The sequence below is a fragment of the Salvelinus alpinus genome, chromosome 4, assembly GCF_045679555.1.
Source record: "Salvelinus alpinus chromosome 4, SLU_Salpinus.1, whole genome shotgun sequence".
Lineage (NCBI taxonomy): Eukaryota > Metazoa > Chordata > Actinopteri > Salmoniformes > Salmonidae > Salvelinus > Salvelinus alpinus.
Window position 1 is genome coordinate 95,139,671 of NC_092089.1, and position 21,311 is coordinate 95,160,981.

General features: G+C 46.3%; 1 protein-coding gene across 2 annotated transcripts in view; it reads left to right on the forward strand.

Annotated features, from left to right (window-relative positions):
• The first annotated feature begins 969 nt into the window (after nt 1–969).
• The window catches only part of stag2b (STAG2 cohesin complex component b), a 37,214-nt gene continuing 16,872 nt past the window's right edge, over nt 970–21,311 (forward strand). For both annotated transcript variants that reach the window (XR_011674825.1, XM_071399594.1), the window contains exons 1-18: nt 970–1,212; nt 4,250–4,378; nt 4,472–4,550; nt 5,658–5,810; nt 6,808–6,981; nt 7,171–7,375; nt 7,500–7,651; nt 8,803–8,876; nt 9,010–9,133; nt 9,282–9,380; nt 9,640–9,719; nt 10,696–10,803; nt 13,124–13,235; nt 13,358–13,475; nt 13,554–13,657; nt 13,943–14,035; nt 14,125–14,214; nt 15,330–15,533. Coding sequence is in view for 1 of the 2 variants with exons in the window: in XM_071399594.1 (XP_071255695.1) it covers nt 4,335–4,378; nt 4,472–4,550; nt 5,658–5,810; nt 6,808–6,981; nt 7,171–7,375; nt 7,500–7,651; nt 8,803–8,876; nt 9,010–9,133; nt 9,282–9,380; nt 9,640–9,719; nt 10,696–10,803; nt 13,124–13,235; nt 13,358–13,475; nt 13,554–13,657; nt 13,943–14,035; nt 14,125–14,214; nt 15,330–15,533 (2,013 nt within the window). In the remaining variant the exon portion in view is untranslated. The remainder of the gene's footprint in view (nt 1,213–4,249; nt 4,379–4,471; nt 4,551–5,657; nt 5,811–6,807; nt 6,982–7,170; nt 7,376–7,499; nt 7,652–8,802; nt 8,877–9,009; nt 9,134–9,281; nt 9,381–9,639; nt 9,720–10,695; nt 10,804–13,123; nt 13,236–13,357; nt 13,476–13,553; nt 13,658–13,942; nt 14,036–14,124; nt 14,215–15,329; nt 15,534–21,311) is intronic.

Consider the following 21,311-nt stretch of genomic DNA (forward strand, 5'->3'; position numbering starts at 1 on the left):
CCACAGATAAAAGGGGAATCTAATAGTTTCTAGTAAAATCTCCTCCTTCAGTAGTTGTAGTAGTAGCAAATATTTTTATAACTAAACCAAGATAGACCACAGCCCGTTGTTTTAAATGGGAACAAATTAGTCATAGTGGGCAGAACAAGCAAGGAGGTGGGCAGAGCCAAGCACAAGCTAGCGAGATCCTATTGGTGCGTTCTAGCATACATTTGCATATTTCAGTTAGGGAACGCCTACTCTGTGAAGTGTGTGTGTGCAATAACTCAATTTTCCTTTGCACGCCTCCTAAACAAGCTAAAACCAACTCTCCTGTGCTGGTCCAGCCAGCCTTCCAGAAGTTTTGCCTTCATGTGGCCGATGTGAAATGGCTAGCTAGTTAGCGGTGGTGCGCGCTAATAGTGTTTCAATCGGTGACGTCACTCACTCTGAGCCCTAGAAGTAGTTGTTCCCCGCGGCTTTTGTGGCGCGATGGGTAACGATGCTTCGTGAGTGACTGTGGTTGATGTGTGCAGAGGGTCCCTGGTTCGAGCCCAGGTTGGGGCGAGGAGAGGGACGGAAGCTATACTGTTACATTCACACAGCCTGTCTGCCAACTCTGTCGTGCGTCCTAAATACAGCCTGCTGACCACTCCAAACAGCCTACCTGACCGCTCGGAGGCGTCCGCATGGTCCTAAAGTACATCATTGCCGTCTTTTGTATCACTGCTATTATCACAATGTTAAAACTGGGGGGGGGGGGGGGGGCAAAAAGGCAATTTCAGAATGTGGTGGGGACATGACCCCTGTATCAAACCCTGGCCTGGTCGGTTTGGTCTTTGCAAGCGTATCCGGAAGTCTTGCGATGTTGCGCCTTTAGGTTTAGAAACTCAGCAGTAGGGCCATCCAACCCCCATCTGTCACGTACTTGCTGGTAGCTAGCAGCTGCACAGCTTGTAAATAACCGCTAGATGTCAGATCACTTACGGTCACGGGGAATCGGAAGTATTTCATCTGGCCGCTAGGGGGCAGCTGTGCACCAAGAGTTTTCCTTCCCCCTCATCGTCGAAACAACAAACCCTACTACGGAGCAAGTGGCGGGGTGAGAGCGTCCAAAACCGCCTCTGACCGCCAGTTTCAAACTCATTTGCGGAAATCGTGGTAATATCCATACAAGAACAGACAACGACTCAACAAAGTAGTGTCTCGTTTGGAAATAAATTGAATAACGGGGTAAGTTATAAAATGGCGGAGTGGAATCTCGAAGTTAGTTGGTTTGTAGCAATTTTGTTGGTAGCTAGCTTCTCATGCTAGCTAGCTAACATAGGCTAGAAGTGCGGAGGCTGCTAGCTACGGAAAGTCGTAAGCTAGCCGCTGGCGCTGTAAGCTACTTTTTTTGTCTAGTTTATCGTGAATCTGTGTTACGCATACCCGAAAGTAGACCAATTTCACTGAAACGTATCTAGCAAGTTAGCTAAGCTAATATATAACAAAGTGTTTGTTTACATCCAATAAATGTTGTTCTGTTGAGGAGTTAACGTTAGGTAGATAACGTATCGGAACTCCCGAGGCAAGATGGAGGACGTAGGGACGCGGTGTTTTTATGTAACTAAATGGTTGTATTGTTGCTCCACAACAAGTGTGTTGTATAAACAAGCTAATTTAGATATTTACATGAACTTTGAGTGCCACGCCGTATTAGCTAGCTAGCTAAATATTAACTGTTTTATTGATAATATGGCTGGCTATCCGAACTCCGTTCGATTGCAGGCAACGGGCTAGGATAGCTAATGTTAACATGGCTAATTAGCTAACTAGCCAGGAAACTAGCTAGCTAACATAACAAGATGGAGAATGGTAGCTAAGCTGCAGCTATGCTAAGCTAACGTTAGTTAGCTACCCAGACAAAATTGAGATTTTCGAGTGTTTTTGCCCTGTTTGAACTGTAACTAGTTAGTTTACAGAAAAGTGGGTACTACCGTTACTTGAAGGATACAATTTTAACTCTTGGTTTAACGTTAGCCATAGAAGGCAAGTTGTTATTTTCATGTACGTAAAGGGTGACGTTCTGATGACAGCTGATGATGTTAAGCTAGCTAGCTTCGTTAGCTGGCTAGCTCTTTGGCAAGCCAGTCCGGGCAACCTCTCGACATAATACCGGTGTCAATTCTGGACAGTGGCCGTCACTGAGCAAGCCCAAGAGAGCGGCTGTCATACTACCTAGCCAACGGTAGCTAGCCTTGTTCTGGATGCTCTCCGTCGGTTATTTCGACGACGTTAGCTATCGCTAATATAGTTTTAACGTGCTTTGTGTTGCCCAGGCACCCGGGTTTGGCGCCACTTTTTCAGTCCCCATCTTCGAAGTCTTCCTCTCTAGTCAACCAGCCAGAGCGAATACTGTCTCGCGAGTGTCTCCGCTTGTGTATTAAGAAACACAGGATGTTGCTAGCTGATGCTGTTTTATTGCTTGGTAATACAGTTGTAGCTGTATTGTACAATACACTGCTAGCATGTGTAGCTGTATTTGACCCAATTTCAAACACATTATGTATGAATTTAGCTTGCAAGAATGGCTTTGGGCAATTAGATAACATGAAATAAGTCTAATGTCCATTGGAATTGTCGAATGTGTATTGGAAGTCACGTGTTCTAATTCAAGACCATGGGATAAAGTACTTAGCTATCTGGCATTTTAAAGTTGAGTTTGAATCCATCCATTTCCCATTCCTTACATCTCACTGGTTGATGAGGGTAAAGATGCCCCACAGATGCCCCACTCCCCCCAAAAAAGCTTTTTACAACCTGCAAAAAAGCATAAACCGGTTACTTACAGACACGAGCAATTTTATTGTACAGTCAAAGGCAATTGATTCCTCGTTGGTCGTTACAATTCATTTTCTGATTGACACTTCCTACTGCAATCCTTAGTACAGTATAGTACAGTATGTCCACGATCTTAATTATGACACACCCAGGATAGGCTGCTAGGCTCATTTTGGCCTCCTGTAGCCCAAAACCTGTCCTGACGACATACTAGTATTAACAATATTGTTGATTCATTTTTATATATAAAAATGAAAACTATTAGATAATATTTGTTTTTAATGTCGTAATTTGGTTGAGTATCCCACTCTCCTCCCTGCTGTTTGCTTTGTAATATATCCACTAGTGTTAATACTTTGTTCTGATTGGTTAGGATCTCTAACGGAGGATGAAGTGAACTCTCCTTTATATGGTCATGGGGGGACGTTCCAATGTCCAGCCCTGGGGTGATGTTTCCTGTAAACCAAGGAGCGAGATAGCCAATCAGCTCACAACTGAGCATGACAGTAGGGATAGAGCCCGCCCCCTGTTACCATGTGAAAGCAGTATTTTTGTTTTTTTTGGTCTGTGTGAAGAACCACTGGCTGATACTGAGGCCTGTTCACGGGATGCAATGTGTATGTTGTAGAAGTTCAGCAGCAGGTTATCATACAACTCCTCTCAAATCAAATTGTATTAGTCACATGCGCTGAATATAACAGGTGAAATGCAGTGAAATGCTTACTTACTATTTGCAGTGACCGCCCCCCACCACCTCATTTCTTTACACCACTGCTACTCTCTGTTGTCATCATCTATGCATAGTCACTTTAGTTAAAAAAAAATACGGATAAGAATAAGAGATAAAAGCAACAAGTAATTAAAGAGCAGCCGTAAAATAACAATATCGAGACTATATACAGGGGGGTACTGACACAGAGTCAATGTGCGGGGGCACCGGTTAGTTGAGGTAGTATGTACATGTAGGTAGAGATAATAAAGTGACTATGCATAGATGATGACAACAGAGAGTAGCAGTGGTGTAAAGAAATGAGGTGGTGGGGGGCGGTCACTGCAAATAGTCTGGGTAGCCATTTCACTAGATGTTCAGGAGTCTTATGGCCTGGGGGTAGAAGCTGTTTAGAAGCCTCTTGGACCTAGATTTGGCGCTGCGGTACAGCTTGCCGTGTGGTAGCAGAGAGAACAGTCTATGACTAGGGTGGCTGGAGTCTTCGACAATTTTTAGGGCCTTCCTCTCTCTGACACCGCCTGGTATAGAGGTCCTGGATGGCAGGAAGCTTGGTCCTAGTGATGTACTGGGCCGTTCGCACTACCCTCTGTAGTGCCTTGCGGTTGGAAGCCGAGCAGTTGCCATACCAGGCAGTGATGCAACCAGTCAGGATGCTGTCTTCTCTGAATGTAACTCCAATACCCATGCATTCTCTTCCCCTTCTGTTTTCTCCTCCAGGTCCTATGCTACCGTTCCACTGCCTTGTGGACACTGAGGATCTGAGGTCTGTTCTTATTTGAGTTGGGTCAGACATGATAGAGAAATGATAGCAGCACCAGAGTTACCGTCAGAGTTCCACTATCCTCAGTAAGTGGCTACTTCCATGGTGTGTGTGTGTGTGTGTGTGTGTGTCAACCGGCATGCAGCAGACTGTTTCTAATGTGTGTGTGTTTTTGCCAGGGATTCGGACACCCGTTTCTCCTCAGACACAGACTTCTCTGAGGCTCCTGATGTCAGTATCAACCCAACCAAAGGAAAGGTACGACCAGGCCTCGTCTTCCTCAAGCTCTACACCACAGCCTATTATATCCTCTTCCCCAAGCTATATACTACATATTATAAACTGGGTGGTTTGAGCCCTGAATGCTGATTGGCTGACCGTGTACCACGGGTATGACAAAATATTTATTTTTACTGCTCTAATTACGTTGGTAACCAGTTTATAATAGCAATAAGGCACCTCCGGGGGTTTGTGTTACATCGCCAATATACCACGGCTAAGAGTAACCTTACTCAAGGTTACATAATATTAGAGCCTCTTCCTCACGCTATACACCACAACATAATATTAGAACCTCTTCCTCACGCTATACCCCACAACATAATATTAGAACCTCTTCCTCACGCTATACACCACAACATAATATTAGAACCTCTTCCTCACGCTATTCATAGGTTGCACCTCTGTCTTGGTTATGCCATTGTTATGAATGTTCACAAGATGTCCTCTATCGGCGGTGTTTTAAAGTGGTGAGAAGCCCAGTCGTTCTGGATGGAGGCTAACTACTGTTTAGTCTAAATTACACTATAGTGCCTGGAAATACCATGACATTGGTAAAGTAGTTAAATATTTATTAGGAAACTACTTTTCCAGCATTATCATCTTGTCAAATTTACTTTAAAAGAGATGGCAATGTTGTTATTAGCTAGCAAAGTTTGTCAGAAATAGCTAGCAATGCTAAAGTTAGCGAGCTCAAATCCGATGGCCTCCCCTCAATGCTAGCTAACGTTATACTGCATCTAAAGTCAATCTGGTGACATCAAAAGATTTTCCTACTAATTATTTGACCCCCCCTTGGAATGTCATTGTATTTCCAAGCCAATGTAATGTATTTTTTTAAATTAATCTTCATCAGCGCTCTTTGATGATGCATTCAGTAGAATGCTCAATCGGGCATCAGTCCAAAACGAACGTTCAAAACAATATTGTGACATAACATGCAACCCATCAATAGACACCACGTAATATTCACTTCATCCTCAAGTTACTGTATACACAACACATAATATTAGTAAGTATTATGCTGTTTACACTTTTATTGACTTTTCTCAACTCTTTTTCTCTCTACCACTCCCTCCATCCCAGGGGGGGAAAAAGGGGAAGAAGGCGGCAGGAGAGAAGGGTAAAGGAGGGAAGGGAGTGGGGGGTGCAGGGAGGATGAACGGCCACTACCAGGAGAATGGCATGGAGAACCTGATGCTGTTCGAGGTTGTCAAGATGGGTAAAAGCGCCATGCAGGTGTGTGTGTATACGCTGCTTGACCAAAAGTATGTGGACAGCTGCTCATTGATCATCTTATTCCCAAATCTTAGGCATTAATATGGAGTTGGTCCCCCCTTTGCTGCTATAACAGCCTCCACTCTTCTGGGAAGGCTTTCCATTAGATGTTGGAACATTGCGGGGGACTTGCTTCCATTCAGCCACAAGCATTAGTGAGGTCGGGCACTGACAATGGGCGATTAGGGCTGGCTCGCAATTTGTTGTTCCTATGGCATCGAGCTTACACCACTCCAGCTGACGCTGGTGATCTTAGACTTGTGTGCGGCCGCTCGGCCATGGAAACACATTTCATGAATCTCTCGACGAACCGTTCTTGTGCTGACGTTGCTTCCAGAGGCAGTTTGGAACTCGGTAGTGAGTCTTGCAACCAAGGACAGGTGATTTTTACACGCTTCAGCACTTGGCGATCGCGTTCAGTGAGCTTGTGTGGCCTACCACTTCGCAACGTTGTTGGTCCTAGACATTTCCACTTCACAACAACAGTTGACCGGTGCAGCTCTAGCAGGGCAGAAATTTGACGCACTGACTTGTTGGAAATGTGGCATCCTATGACGGTGCCACATTGAAAGTCACTGCGCTCTTCAGTAAGGCCATTCTACTGCCAATGTTTGTCTACGGAGAGTGAATGTCTGTGTGCCTGATTTTTTTCTCCCAATGGTAAATGTAATGACATTTTTTATACACCTGTCAGCAACTGGTGTGGCTGAAATAGCCGAATCCACTCATTTGATGGGGTGTCCACATACTTTTGTATATATAGTGTGTGAAACACATAGTGTATCTGTGAGCCTACACACAGAAGTGGCTTGGGCCTTTAACAGGCCCATAGTTTATTTGATTATCAACAGTTCTTGATTATTTAATGACCAGAACAGCTTTATTAGAGTTGAAACACAGTGACTGTATGTTAGTTGTACTTATTGTCTAACTCTGCTGCTGTTTGTCCTGGCTCCAGTCTGTGGTGGATGACTGGATTGAGGCGTATAAAACCGACAGGGACATGGCTCTGCTAGACCTGATCAACTTCTTCATCCAGTGTTCTGGCTGTAAAGGAGTGGTCAGTGGAGAGATGTTCCGAAACATGCAGAACTCTGAGATCATCAGGAGGATGACAGAGGAGTTTGACGAGGTAGGTTTTGTGTGTGAGTGTGTGAGACGTGGTAGGTGCATCACTCTGGGTTAAAGTTTAGTCGGTCACCTGAAATGTACCAGTTGATTGGTTCAGTTTTACATGTCATTGCCCTTTGAGTTGCATGCAATAGTGAAGCCATAACTCTCATAAACATTCTCTCTCCACCCTCCTCCTACCCCTCTATAGGACAGCGGAGACTATCCTCTGACCATGGCGGGTCCACTGTGGAAGAAGTTTAAGGGTAGTTTCTGTGAGTTCATTGCTGTCTTGGTGAGACAGTGTCAGTACAGCATCATCTATGATGAGTACCTCATGGACACGGTCATATCGCTCCTCACCGGACTGTCGGACTCACAGGTCCGAGCCTTCAGGCACACCAGCACACTGGCAGGTAATAGAGTGGGTGAGGCGAGGGCATATGTCTGTCTGTGTTAGTCGGTTATTTCTGTCTTCCCTGGGCACATGGGTACGCTGATTAACTGTGTGTGTGTGTGTGTGTGTGTGTGTGTGTATAGCCATGAAACTGATGACAGCCCTGGTGAATGTAGCTCTGAACCTGAGCATCAACATGGACAACACACAGCGGCAGTACGAGACAGAGAGAAACAAGAATGTCGCCAAGAGAGCCAACGACCGGCTGGAGCTACTGCTGCAGAAACGCAAAGAGGTGAGAGGGATGAGGTCAGAGTTAGGCTCCTCCTGGGTTGGTGTTGGGGAACTGGCTAATGCTTCTTGGGCCTTTGGTTTAAGGTTAGTTTGGCTCATGTTTTCCTTAGGGTTATCTGCTCTCGCTGCTTCTCAGAATGTGCTTTCTAAAACATCCTCTCTGCACAGACAAGTTACCCAGGTGCAGGAGCTTCCTGAGAGTTGTTTTCCAATCAGATGATGTATTACATTTAGAGATGAGGATGCTTGAAGACATGCTGTAGGAGCGTAACCAGTCAGTTAGCCTGTAGTCAGACAGGGAGAGTTAAAGGGTTCTACTAGGCCCTGTGGTTGAGCTGGCATCAATGGCTGTGTCCTAGTTTATATAACACTGTGTCCCACTGGGCTTCCATCTGCACGATAATTCTACTACGACCACACCAGAACATGAAACACTGCTGTCTCCTACTACTAATAAAACCCCACCAGAACAACATGAAACACTGTTGTCTCCTACTACTAATACAACCCCACCAGAACAACATGAAACACTGTTGTCTCCTACTACTAATACAACCCCACCAGAACAACATGAAACACTGCTGTCTCCTACTACTAATACAACCCCACCAGAACAACATGAAACACTGTTGTCTCCTCCTACTAATACAACCCCACCAGAACAACATGAAACACTGTTGTCTCCTACTACTAATACAACCCCACCAGAACATGAAACACTGCTGTCTCCTACTACTAATACAACCCCACCAGAACAACATGAAACACTGTTGTCTCCTCCTACTAATACAACCCCACCAGAACAACATGAAACACTGTTGTCTCCTACTACTAATACAACCCCACCAGAACAACATGAAACACTGTTGTCTCCTACTACTAATACAACCCCACCAGAACAACATGAAACACTGTTGTCTCCTCCTACTAATACAACCCCACCAGAACAACATGAAACACTGTTGTCTCCTACTACTAATACAACCCCACCAGAACAACATGAAACACTGTGTAATTATACACCTCCGTGCCTTCATAACTATACTAGCTATCTCTCTGTAATGTTTGGTTATCTTGATTTTCTTGGTGTAAGTTCAGCCTGATGAACCCTGATCAAAATGTTATCTTACTGATTTCTTGTTCTAATTTCAGCTTCAAGAAAACCAGGACGAAATTGAAAACATGATGAATGCTATATTCAAGGGTGTGTTTGTACACCGATATCGGTACGTGGCCTGTCCATTGTTCCCATCATAGTAATGATCATAAATAGGATGGATTTCATTTGAGATATATTATCCCACTGTATAGAGGGTATGATGATGATGATGATGATGAAGGTTGTGTGTTGTGTTACAGTGATGCCATAGCAGAGATCAGAGCTATCACTATAGAGGAGATAGGAATGTGGATGAAGCTGTACAGTGACGCCTTCCTCAACGACAGCTACCTGAAATACGTAGGCTGGACCATGCACGACAAGGTGAGGGAGAGTGTGTGTGTGTTCGCGCTTGTTAGCAAGGTGTTGTGTTTGAGTTAGGTGTGTGTGCAATTCTAACGAGTTTGTATGTGTGTGTTAGAAGCGTGTGTAATTCCAACGTGTGTGTGTGTGTGTGTGTGTGTGTGTGAAGCAAGGCGAGGTGCGTCTGAAATGTTTGACAGCGCTGCAGGGTCTCTACTACAACAGAGAACTGAACACCAGACTGGAGCTGTTCACCAGCCGCTTCAAGGTCAGAGCGCCACCTGGTGGACACATCAATACACTACAACTAGTTACCTCAAGGCTCAATTTTCATAACAAATGCCATTTAGCAGACTATTTTATCCAAAACGACTTACAGTAGTACGTTCATGAGTTTTCATATGGGTGGCCCAGCGGTGTTGAGTAGAGGTATTTCCTGGCTGAACTACTACTATGCCCTGTTGATTTTGAGTAGAAGTATTTCAGCTAAATCTGAAATCTTTGTCATTAATTTCCTCTCTTCACAGGACCGCATTGTCTCCATGACTCTGGACAAGGAGTATGACGTCGCAGTACAAGCAATAAAACTGCTCACTCTGGTACTACAGTAAGTTGCTACAGTTCAGCTGTCGGTGTTTCATTTGTGTTTCATCTATACTGTGTCTATTACAGTAGTACAGATGAGGTACTGAGCCCGGGGGATTGTATGGTGTGTGTATTACAGTAGTACAGATGAGGTACTGAGCCCGGGGGATTGTATGCTGTGTGTATTACAGTAGTACAGATGAGCTATTGAGCCCGGGGGATTGTATGGTATGTGTATTACAGTAGTACAGATGAGGTATTGAGCCCGGGGGATTGTATGGTATGTGTATTACAGTAGTACAGATGAGGTATTGAGCCCAGGGGATTGTATGGTGTGTGTATTACAGTAGTACAGATGAGCTATTGAGCCCGGGGGATTGTATGGTATGTGTATTACAGTAGTACAGATGAGGTATTGAGCCCGGGGGATTGTATGGTGTGTGTATTACAGTAGTACAGATGAGCTATTGAGCCCGGGGGATTGTATGGTATGTGTATTACAGTAGTACAGATGAGGTATTGAGCCCAGGGGATTGTATGTGTATTACAGTAGTACAGAGGAGGTACTGAGCCCGGGGGATTGTATGGTGTGTGTATTACAGTAGTACAGATGAGGTATTGAGCCCGGGGGATTGTATGTGTATTACAGTAGTACAGATGAGGTATTGAGCCCGGGGGATTGTATGTGTATTACAGTAGTACAGATGAGGTACTGAGCCCGGGGGATTGTATGGTGTGTGTATTACAGTAGTACAGATGAGCTATTGAGCCCGGGGGATTGTATGTGTATTACAGTAGTACAGATGAGGTATTGAGCCCGGGGGATTGTATGTGTATTACAGTAGTACAGATGAGGTACTGAGCCCGGGGGATTGTATGGTGTGTGTATTACAGTAGTACAGATGAGCTATTGAGCCCGGGGGATTGTATGGTGTATGTATTACAGTAGTACAGATGAGGTACTGAGCCCGGTGGATTGTATGGTGTGTGTATTACAGTAGTACAGATGAGGTACTGAGCCCGGAGGACTGTGAGAGCGTCTATCACCTGGTCTACTCCGCCCACCGACCGGTCGCCATAGCAGCCGGGGAGTTCCTCTTCAAGAAGTAGGATTTGTTTTATAATTTTTTTTATTTAATCTGTTGTCACACATTCTTCTATCATGTATTTATTTTCTCTTAAGTCCTATCAATCAATCAAAATACTCTTGAAAACAGTTCAAGAGATTGTCCTGCAAAATGTAAAATGTGATGCTAAAACCCCATGTCTGGTTTCTTCCCTGGAACAGCAAGAGATAGAGGGAGCAGAGCTGAAGAGAGGAAGGTGGATGGATTAGAGAAAGAGAGGGGCAGGCAGGAGGAGAAAGGGGGTGTGAGGAGAAGGAGAGAGTAGGAACTTGAGGTTGGTAGATCTGGGATATGGTTTTCTGGCGTGGACACATTCCTTGTCTGTTTTATTTAGGCTGGGCTAGTGCCTATAAGTGAGGTTTATATACACTATATGACCAAAAGTATGTGGACACCTGCTCCTCAAACATCTCATTCCAAAATCATGGGCATTAATGTGGAGTTGGTCCCCCCCCTTTGCTGCTATAACAGCCTCCACTCTTCTGGGAAGGTTTTCCACTAGATGTTGGAACATTGCTGCGGGGACTTGCTTCCATTCAGCCACAAGAGCATTAGTGAGGTCGTTCCAATTCATCCCAAAAGTGTTCGATGGGGTTGAGGTCAGGGGGCTCTGTAGGCCAGTCAAGTTCTTCCACACAGATCTCGATAAACCAGAGTGGACCTCGCTTTGTGCACGGGGGCATTGTCATGCTGAAACAGGAAAGGGCCTTCCCCAAATTGTTGCCACAAAGTTGGAAGGACAGAATCGTCTAGAATGTCATTGTATGCTGCAGTGTTAAGAATTCCTTTCACTGGAGCTAATGGGCCTAGTCTGAACCCTAAGGGGCCCAGCCCCAGACCATTATTGCTCCACCAAATGTTACAATTGGCGCTATGCATTGGGGCAGGTAACGTTCTCATGGCATCCGCCGAAACCCAGATTAGTTTGTCGGACTGCCAGATGGTGAAGCGTGATTCATCGCTCCAGAGAACGCGTTTCCACTGCGCCAGTGTCCAATGGTGGCGAGCTTTACATCACTCCAGCGGACGCCTTGGTATTTTATTAGGATCCCCATTAGCTGTTGCGAAGCAGCAGCTACTTTTCCTGAGGTCCACATGAAACATGACATAATACAGAACATTAATAGACAAGGACAAAACTACATCAATTACATTTTTTTTAAAGGCCTACATGTCAATACACAAACTATCTCGGCCAAATATGGGAGAGGCGTTGTGCCGTGAGGTGTTGCTTTATCTGGTTTTTGAAACCGGGTTTGCTGTCCGATTGCGCAATATGAGATGGAAGTTACATGGCTCTATATAATACTGTACGTGTTGTTGAATTTGATTTGGATTTGGGGACTGAAAAGACCCCTGGTGGCATGTCTAGTGGGGTAAGTGTGTGTCAGAGCTGTGTGTAAGTTGACTATGCAAACAATGGGGTTTTCCACACATTGTTTCTTATAAAAAGAAGTGATGCAGTCAGTCTCTCCTCAACTCTTAACCAAGAGAGACTGGCATGATAGTATTTATATCAGCCCTCTGATTACAATGAAGAGCAAGACGTGCCGCTCTGTTCTGGGCCAGCTGCAGCTTAACTAGGTCTTTCCTTGCAGCACTCGACCACATGACTGGACCATAATCAAGATAAGGCAAAACTAGAGCCTGCGGAGCGTCTCTTTATTACGGACAGACCTCTCCCCATCTTTACAACCATCCATATGCTTGGCGTTGCGCATGGTGATCTTAGGCTTGTGTGTGGCTGCTCGGCCATGGAAACCCATTTCATGAATCTCTCGGTGAACAGTTCTTGTGCTGAAGTTGCTTTCAGAGGCCGTTTGGAACGCAGTAGTGAGTGTTGCAAACAAGGACAGATTTTTACGCACTTCAGTACTCAGCAGTCCCGTTCTGAGAGCTTGTGTGGCCTACCACTTCAGTACTCAGCAGTCCCGTTCTGTGAGCTTGTGTGGCCTACCACTTCGCTGCTGAGCCGTTGTTGCTCCTAGAAGTTCCCACTTCACAATAACAGCACTTACAGTTGACCGGGGAAGCTCTAGCAGGGCTAGAAATTTAATGACCTGACTTGTTGACGGTGCCACATTGAAGGTCACTGAGCTCTTCAGTAAGGCCATTCTACTGCTAATGTTTGTCTATGGAGATTGCATGGCAGTGTGCTCGATTTTTATACACCTGTCAGTAACGGGTGTGGCTGAAATAGCCAAATCCACTAATTTGAAGGGGTGTCCACATACTTATGTATATTTAGGGTAATTTGATATAGTTTTCTAAATCTAATACTCGTGACTCTGCTCTCCAGACTGTTCAGTACGCGGGAGCCGGAAGAGGAGGGCGCCCCCAAGAGGAGAGGGAGACAAAGCCCCAACGCCAACCTCATCAAAACTACTGTTTTCTTCTTCCTGGAGAGCGAGGTACACACACACACACACACAGTCTCTGACCGTGTCTCTACCTCCATGAACATGCTGCATACTTACAAGACTCACTGGGAGAAATACCCTGCCCCTGCTTATCTCTCCCGTGTGTATTCCAGCTTCATGAGCATGCTGCGTACCTGGTGGACTCTCTGTGGGAGAGTGGAGCAGACCTACTGAAGGACTGGGAGTGTATGACCAGCCTGCTACTGGACGACCCTGTGCCAGGGGAGGAAGGTATGACCTCTGACCTCTATACTTGACCTTTGACCCATAACCTCTATACCTTGTCTCTAATATATCTGGTGTGTGTAGCCCTGACAGACAGACAGGAGACGGCTCTCATAGAGATCATGCTGTGTACGGTGCGCCAGGCTGCAGAGTGCCACCCGCCCGTAGGCCGCGGAACTGGGAAAAGGGTGAGAGACTAGACTGGTCAGAAAAGGGAACTCTCTCTGTCTCTCAAGTCAATGGGCTTCATTGGCATGGGAAATGTATGTTTATATTGCCAAAGCAAGCGAAATAGATAATAAACAATAAAAAATGAACAGTAAACATCACACTCACGAGTTTCGAAAAGAATAAAGACATTTCAAATGTCATGGCTATGTAAAGTTATGTTACTATGTGCAAATAGTTTAATCACAAAAGGGAAAATAAATAAACATGGGTTGTATTTACAATGGGGTTTGTTCTCCCGCCAGGTGATGACAGCGAAGGAGAAGAAGACCCAGCTAGATGACAGGACCAGAATGACAGAGCTGTTTGCTGTGACGTTACCCCCTCTGCTGGCCAAGGTAGGACACTGCACCTTTACCCTCTCTAATAAACGTGTGTCCCCTGCCTGCAGTACTGTGTGTGAGTGTGCTGCCTCTCTTTGTTTCAGTACTCCATAGATACAGAGAAGGTGACCAACCTGCTGCAGCTCCCTCAGTTCTTTGACCTGGATATCTACACCACAGGACGACTAGAGAAGGTCTAACCCCCGACGCTACGCTGTAGTCTAATTCAAACGCTAACCCCGACCCTACGCTGTAGTCTAATTCAAACTCTAACCCCCGACCCTACGCTGTAGTCTAATTCAAACTCTAACCCCCGACCCTACGCTGTAGTCTAATTCAAACTCTAACCCCCGACCCTACGCTGTAGTCTAATTCAAACTCTAACCCCCGACCCTACGCTGTAGTCTAATTCAAACGCTAACCCCGACCCTACGCTGTAGTCTAATTCAAACGCTAACCCCGACCCTACACTGTAGTCTAATTCAAACCCCCGACCCTACACTGTAGTCTAATTCAAACGCTAACCCCGACCCTACACTGTAGTCTAATTCAAACCCCCGACCCTACACTGTAGTCTAATTCAAACGCTAACCCCCGACCCTACGCTGTAGTCTAATTCAAACGCTAACCCCCGACCCTACGCTGTAGTCTAATTCAAACGCTAACCCCCGACCCTACGCTGTAGTCTAATTCAAACGCTAACCCCCGACCCTACGCTGTAGTCTAATTCAAACTCTAACCCCCGACCCTACGCTGTAGTCTAATTCAAACTCTAACCCCCGACCCTACGCTGTAGTCTAATTCAAACTCTAACCCCCGACCCTACACTGTAGTCTAATTCAAACTCTAACCCCCGACCCTACACTGTAGTCTAATTCAAACACTAACCCCTGACCCTACGCTGTAGTCTAATTCAAACACTAACCCCTGACCCTACGCTGTAGTCTAATTCAAACTCTAACCCCCGACCCTACGCTGTAGTCTAATTCAAACTCTAACCCCCGACCCTACGCTGTAGTCTAATTCAAACTCTAACCCCCGACCCTACGCTGTAGTCTAATTCAAACTCTAACCCCCGACCCTACGCTGTAGTCTAATTCAAACTCTAACCCCCGACCCTACGCTGTAGTCTAATTCAAACTCTAACCCCCGACCCTACGCTGTAGTCTAATTCAAACTCTAACCCCCGACCCTACACTAACCTGATTCAAAGCACTGTGCAGTACAATGACAGCTGTGAAATATCAAATGCATAACACTGCAAGACGTCTCTAAAACATATTTCCCGACTCCCTCCCTCTTCTTCTAGCACTTGGAGGCGTTGCTGCGTCAGATCAGGGAGATGGTGGAGAAACACACAGACACAGAGGTGCTGGAGGCTTGCTCGAAGACCTACCACGCTCTCTGCAACGAGGAGTTCACCATCTTTAACAGAGTGGACATCGCCAGGTCACAGCTGCTGGATGAACTGGTGGACAAATTCAACAGACTGCTAGAAGACTTCTTACAAGAGGTGAGAGGGGGAGTGATGAGGGAATGGGAGAATGAACCGGTGGACAATCAAGACTGTTAAAGGACTTCCTACAAGGGGTGAGAGGGGATTGGAAGAGAGCGCTCAGAGGATGAGAAAGCTGTTTGGGCCAGAGAGGGACTTTCTACCACCAGTCTATTCATTCTACATCAATTAGGGGGAGTGGACCAGTTTGTGTGTAGTTGATACTGATCTGTCTCTGTGTGTAGTTGATACTGATCTGTCTCTGTGTGTAGTTGATACTGATCTGTCTCTGTGTGTAGTTGACACTGATCTGTCCATGTGTGTGTGGTTGATACTGACACTGATCTGTCTCTGTGTGTGTGGTTGATACTGATCTGTGTGTGTGGTTGATACTGACTGATCTGTCTCTGTGTGTGGTTGATACTGACACTGATCTGTCTCTGTGTGTGGTTGATACTGACACTGATCTGTCTCTGTGTGTGGTTGATACTGACACTGATCTGTCTCTGTGTGTGGTTGATACTGACACTGATCTGTCTCTGTGTGTGGTTGATACTGACACTGATCTGTCTCTGTGTGTGGTTGATACTGACACTGATCTGTCTCTGTGTGTGGTTGATACTGACACTGATCTGTCTCTGTGTGTGGTTGATACGGACACTGATCTGTCTCTGTGTGTGGTTGATACTGACACTGATCTGTCTCTGTGTGTGTGGTTGATACTGATCTGTGTGTGTGGTTGATACTGACACTGATCTGTCTCTGTGTGTGGTTGATACTGACACTGATCTGTCTCTGTGTGTGGTTGATACTGACACTGATCTGTCTCTGTGTGTGGTTGATACTGACACTGATCTGTCTCTGTGTGTGGTTGATACTGACACTGATCTGTCTCTGTGTGTGGTTGATACTGACACTGATCTGTCTCTGTGTGTGGTTGATACTGACACTGATCTGTCTCTGTGTGTGGTTGATACTGACACTGATCTGTCTCTGTGTGTGGTTGATACTGACACTGATCTGTCTCTGTGTGTGGTTGATACTGACACTGATCTGTCTCTGTGTGTGGTTGATACTGACACTGATCTGTCTCTGTGTGTGTGGTTGATACTGATCTGTGTGTGTGGTTGATACTGACTGATCTGTCTCTGTGTGTGGTTGATACTGACACTGATCTGTCTCTGTGTGTGGTTGATACTGACACTGATCTGTCTCTGTGTGTGGTTGATACTGACACTGATCTGTCTCTGTGTGTGGTTGATACTGACACTGGTCTGTCTCTGTGTTTTTTTTTATTTTGTTTTTTTTTCACCTTTATTTAACCAGGTAGGCTAGTTGAGAACAAGTTCTCATTTGCAACTGCGACCTGGCCAAGATAAAGCATAGCAGTGTGAACAGACAACAACACAGAGTTACACATGGAGTAAACAATAAACAAGTCAATAACATGGTAGAAAAAAAGAGAATCTATATACAATGTGTGCAAAAGGCATGAGGAGGTAGGCAATAAATCAGATAATTACAATTTAGCAGATTAACACTGGAGTGGTAAATCATCAGATGATCATGTGCAAGTAGAGATACTGGTGTGCAAAAAAAGCAGAAAAGGAAATAAAAGCAGTATGGGGAGGGTGAGGTAGGTAAATTGGGTGGGCTATATACCGATGGACTATGTACAGCTGCAGCGATCGGTTAGCTGCTCGGATAGCAGATGTTTAAAGTTGTTGAGGGAGATAAAAGTCTCCAACTTCAGAGATTTTTGCAATTCGTTCCAGTCGCAGGCAGCAGAGAACTGGAAGGAAAGGCGTCCAAATGAGGTTTTGGCTTTAGGGATGATCAGTGAGATACACCTGCTAGAGCGCGTGCTACGGGTGGGTGTAGCCATCGTGACCAGTGAACTGAGATAAGGCGGCACTTTACCTAGCATAGCCTTGTAGATGACCTGGAGCCAGTGGGTCTGACGGCGAACATGTAGCGAGGGCCAGCCGACTAGGGCATACAGGTCGCAGTGGTGGGTCGAATAAGGTGCTTTAGTAACAAAACGGATGGCACTGTGATAAACTGCATCCAGTTTGCTGAGTAGAGTATTGGAAGCCATTTTGTAGATGACATCGCCGAAGTCGAGGATCGGTAGGATAGTCAGTTTCACTAGGGTGAGTTTGGCGGCGTGAGTGAAGGAGGCTCTGTTGCGAAATAGAAAGCCGACTCTAGATCTGATTTTGGATTGGAGATGTGTGATATGAGTCTGGAAGGAGAGTTTGCAGTCTAGCCAGACACCTAGGTACTTATAGATGTCCACATATTCTAGGTCAGAACCGTCCAGGGTGGTGATGCTAGTCGGGCGTGCGGGTGCAGGCAGCGAACGGTTGAAGAGCATGCATTTGGTTTTACTAGCGTTTAAGAGCAGTTGGAGGCCACGGAAGGAGTGTTGAATGGCATTGAAGCTCGTTTGGAGGTTGGTTATCACAGTGTCCAAAGAAGGGCCAGAAGTATACAGAATGGTGTCGTCTGCGTAGAGGTGGATCAGGGAATCGCCCGCAGCAAGAGCAACATCATTGATATATACAGAGAAAAGAGTCGGCCCGAGAATTGAACCCTGTGGTACCCCCATAGAGACTGCCAGAGGACCGGACAGCATGCCTTCCGATTTGACGCACTGAACTCTGTCTGCAAAGTAGTTGGTGAACCAGGCAAGGCAGTCATTAGAAAAACCGAGGCTACTGAGTCTGCCGATAAGAATATGGTGATTGACAGAGTCGAAAGCCTTTGCCAGGTCGATGAAGACGGCAGCACAGTACTGTCTTTTATCGATGCCGGTTATGATATCATTTAGTACCTTGAGCGTGGCTGAAGTGCACCCGTGACCGGCTCGGAAACCGGATTGCACAGCGGAGAAGGTACGGTGGGATTCGAGATGGTCAGTGATCTGTTTGTTGACTTGGCTTTCGAAGACCTTAGATAGGCAGGGCAGGATGGATATAGGTCTGTAACAGTTTGGGTCCAGGGTGTCTCCCCCTTTGAAGAGGGGGATGACCGCGGCAGCTTTCCAATCCTTGGGGATCTCAGATGATACGAAGGAGAGGTTGAACAGGCTGGTAATAGGGGGTGCGACAATGGCGGCGGACAGTTTCAGAAATAGGGGGTCCAGATTGTCAAGCCCAGCTGATTTGTATGGGTCCAGGTTTTCCAGCTCTTTCAGAACATCTGCTATCTGGATTTGGGTAAAGGAGAAGCTGGGGAGGCTTGGGCGAGTAGCAGCGGGGGGGGGGGGGGGGGGGCTGTTGGCCAAGGTTGGAGTCGCCAGGAGGAAGGCATGGCCAGCCATTGAGAAATGCTTGTTGAAGTCTTCGATCATCACGGATTTATCGGTGGTGACCGTGTTACCTAGCCTCAGTGCAGTGGGCAGCTGGGAGGAGGTGCTCTTGTTCTCCATGGACTTTACAGTATCCCAGAACTTTTTGGAGTTAGAGCTACAGGATGCAAATTTCTGCTTGAAAAAGCTGGCCTTTGCTTTCCTGACTGACTGCGTGTATTGGTTCCTGACTTCCCTGAACAGTTGCATATCGCGTGGGCTCTTCGATGCTATTGCAGTTCGCCACATGATGTTTTTGTGCTGGTCGAGGGCAGTCAGGTCTGGAGTGAACCAAGGGCTATATCTGTTCTTAGTTCTGCATTTTTTGAACGGAGCATGCTTGTCTAATATGGTGAGGAAGTAACTTTTAAAGAATGACCAGGCATCCTCAACTGACGGGATGAGGTCAATATCCATCCAGGGTACCCGGGCCAGGTCGATTAGAAAGGCCTGCTCGCAGAAGTGTTTTAGGGAGCGTTTGATAGTGATGAGGGGTGGTCGTTTGACCGCGGACCCGCAGCGGATACAGGCAATGAGGCAGTGATCGCTGAGATCTTGATTGAAGACAGCAGCGGTGTATTTGGAGGGCAGGTTGGTCAGGATAATGTCTATTAGGGTGCCCATGCTGACGGATTTAGGGTTGTACCTGGTAGGTTCCTTGATGATTTGTGTGAGATTGAGGGCATCTAGCTTAGATTGTAGGACTGCCGGGGTGTTAAGCATATCCCAGTTTAGGTCACCTAACAGAACAAACTCTGAAGCTAGATGGGGAGCGATCAATTCACAGATGGTGTCCAGGGCACAGCTGGGAGCTGAGTGGGGTCGGTAGCAGGCGGCAACAGTGAGAGACTTATTTCTGGAGAGATTAATTTTTAAAATTAGAAGTTCGAACTGTTTGGGCATAGACCTGGAAAGTATGACAGAACTTTGCAGGCTATCTCTGCAGTAGATTGCAACTCCTCCCCCTTTGGCAGTTCTATCTTGACGGAAAGTGTTATAGTTGGGTATGGAAATCTCAGAATTTTTGGTGGCCTTCCTAAGCCAGGATTCAGACACGGCAAGGACATCAGGGTTGGCAGAGTGTGCTAAAGCGGTGAGTAAGACAAACTTAGGGAGGAGGCTTCTGATGTTGACATGCATGAGGCCAAGGCTTTTTCGATCACAGAAGTCAACAAATGAGGGTGCCTGGGGACATGCAGGGCCTGGGTTAACCTCCACATCACCCGAGGAACAGAGGAGTAGTAGGATGAGGGTGCGGCTAAAGGCTATCAAAACTGGTCGCCTAGAGCGTTCGAGACAAGGAATAAAAGGAGCAGATTTATGGCCGTGGTAGAATAGATTCTGGGCATAATGTGCAGACAGGGGTATGGTGGGGCACGGGTACAGCGGAGGCAAGCCCAGGCACTGGGTGATGATAAGAGAGGTTGTATCTCTGGACATGCTGGTCTCAATGGGTGAGGTCACCGCATGTGTGGGAGGTGGGACGAAGGGGGTATCAGAGGTACGGAGAGTGGAACTACGGGGTCCATTGCAAACCAAAACAATGATAACTAGCCTGAACAACAGTATACAAGGCATATTGATATTTGGCAGAGACATACAGTAAGGCATAAAGTGATTGCAGGTCTTGATTGGGAGAGCTAGCTAAAACAACAGGTGAGATAACAGCAGCTAGTCAGCTAACACAGCAACAGCAGGTAAAAATGGCGACGACTAGGCAGAGAGGGTCGGATTAACTACACACAGAGCCTGAGTTAAAACACAGAGCCGACAGATAAAACACAAGTAAACAGAATGGAGTACCGTAAATTAATGGACAGTCCGGCAGGCATCAGCTATGTAGCCAGGTGATCATAGTGTCCAGGGGGCAGCCGTAGATGGAGCAGGGAAGTCGCCGCTAAGCTAGCACGCGGTGTTTAAAGTTAGTAGCCCGGGGGGGTGAGTCTGCTCAGACGAAGGGGGTCTGCTCAGACGGAGGCCGGTTGAGGGTACAGCGGATGGGGTATTCGTCTGCAGACCAGATGTGGACGTGTCGACAGAGAATCCAGGCCGGATGGCGAGAGAGAGGTTGTGATTGTAGAATTGTGTTTGCTAACTGATGCTAGCTTCGTAGCAGTGGCACTAGCTGTGCTAGCTGCGTTAGCTGCAGGCTAGCTGTGAGGATCAGAAGTAGTGGCTCAGGGATTACGGCAGGGATCCGGCGTTGTTGTCGAGAGACAGTCCGATGCTGTTAAATTGGTGAGTAATATCCAGGCTAATAACAGGGCTGGTGTCTGTGCCGAAAGTAAAAGCTGCTAGCATCGGTTAAAAATGGCTAAGTAGCTTGTAGCTGGTAGCTTGTAGCTGGTTAGCTACTGGGGGTTCTTGAATGTGTTCCACAGTTCCAACGGTAAAAGCTGCTAGCATCGGTTAAAAATGGCTAAGTAGCTTGTAGCTGGTAGCTT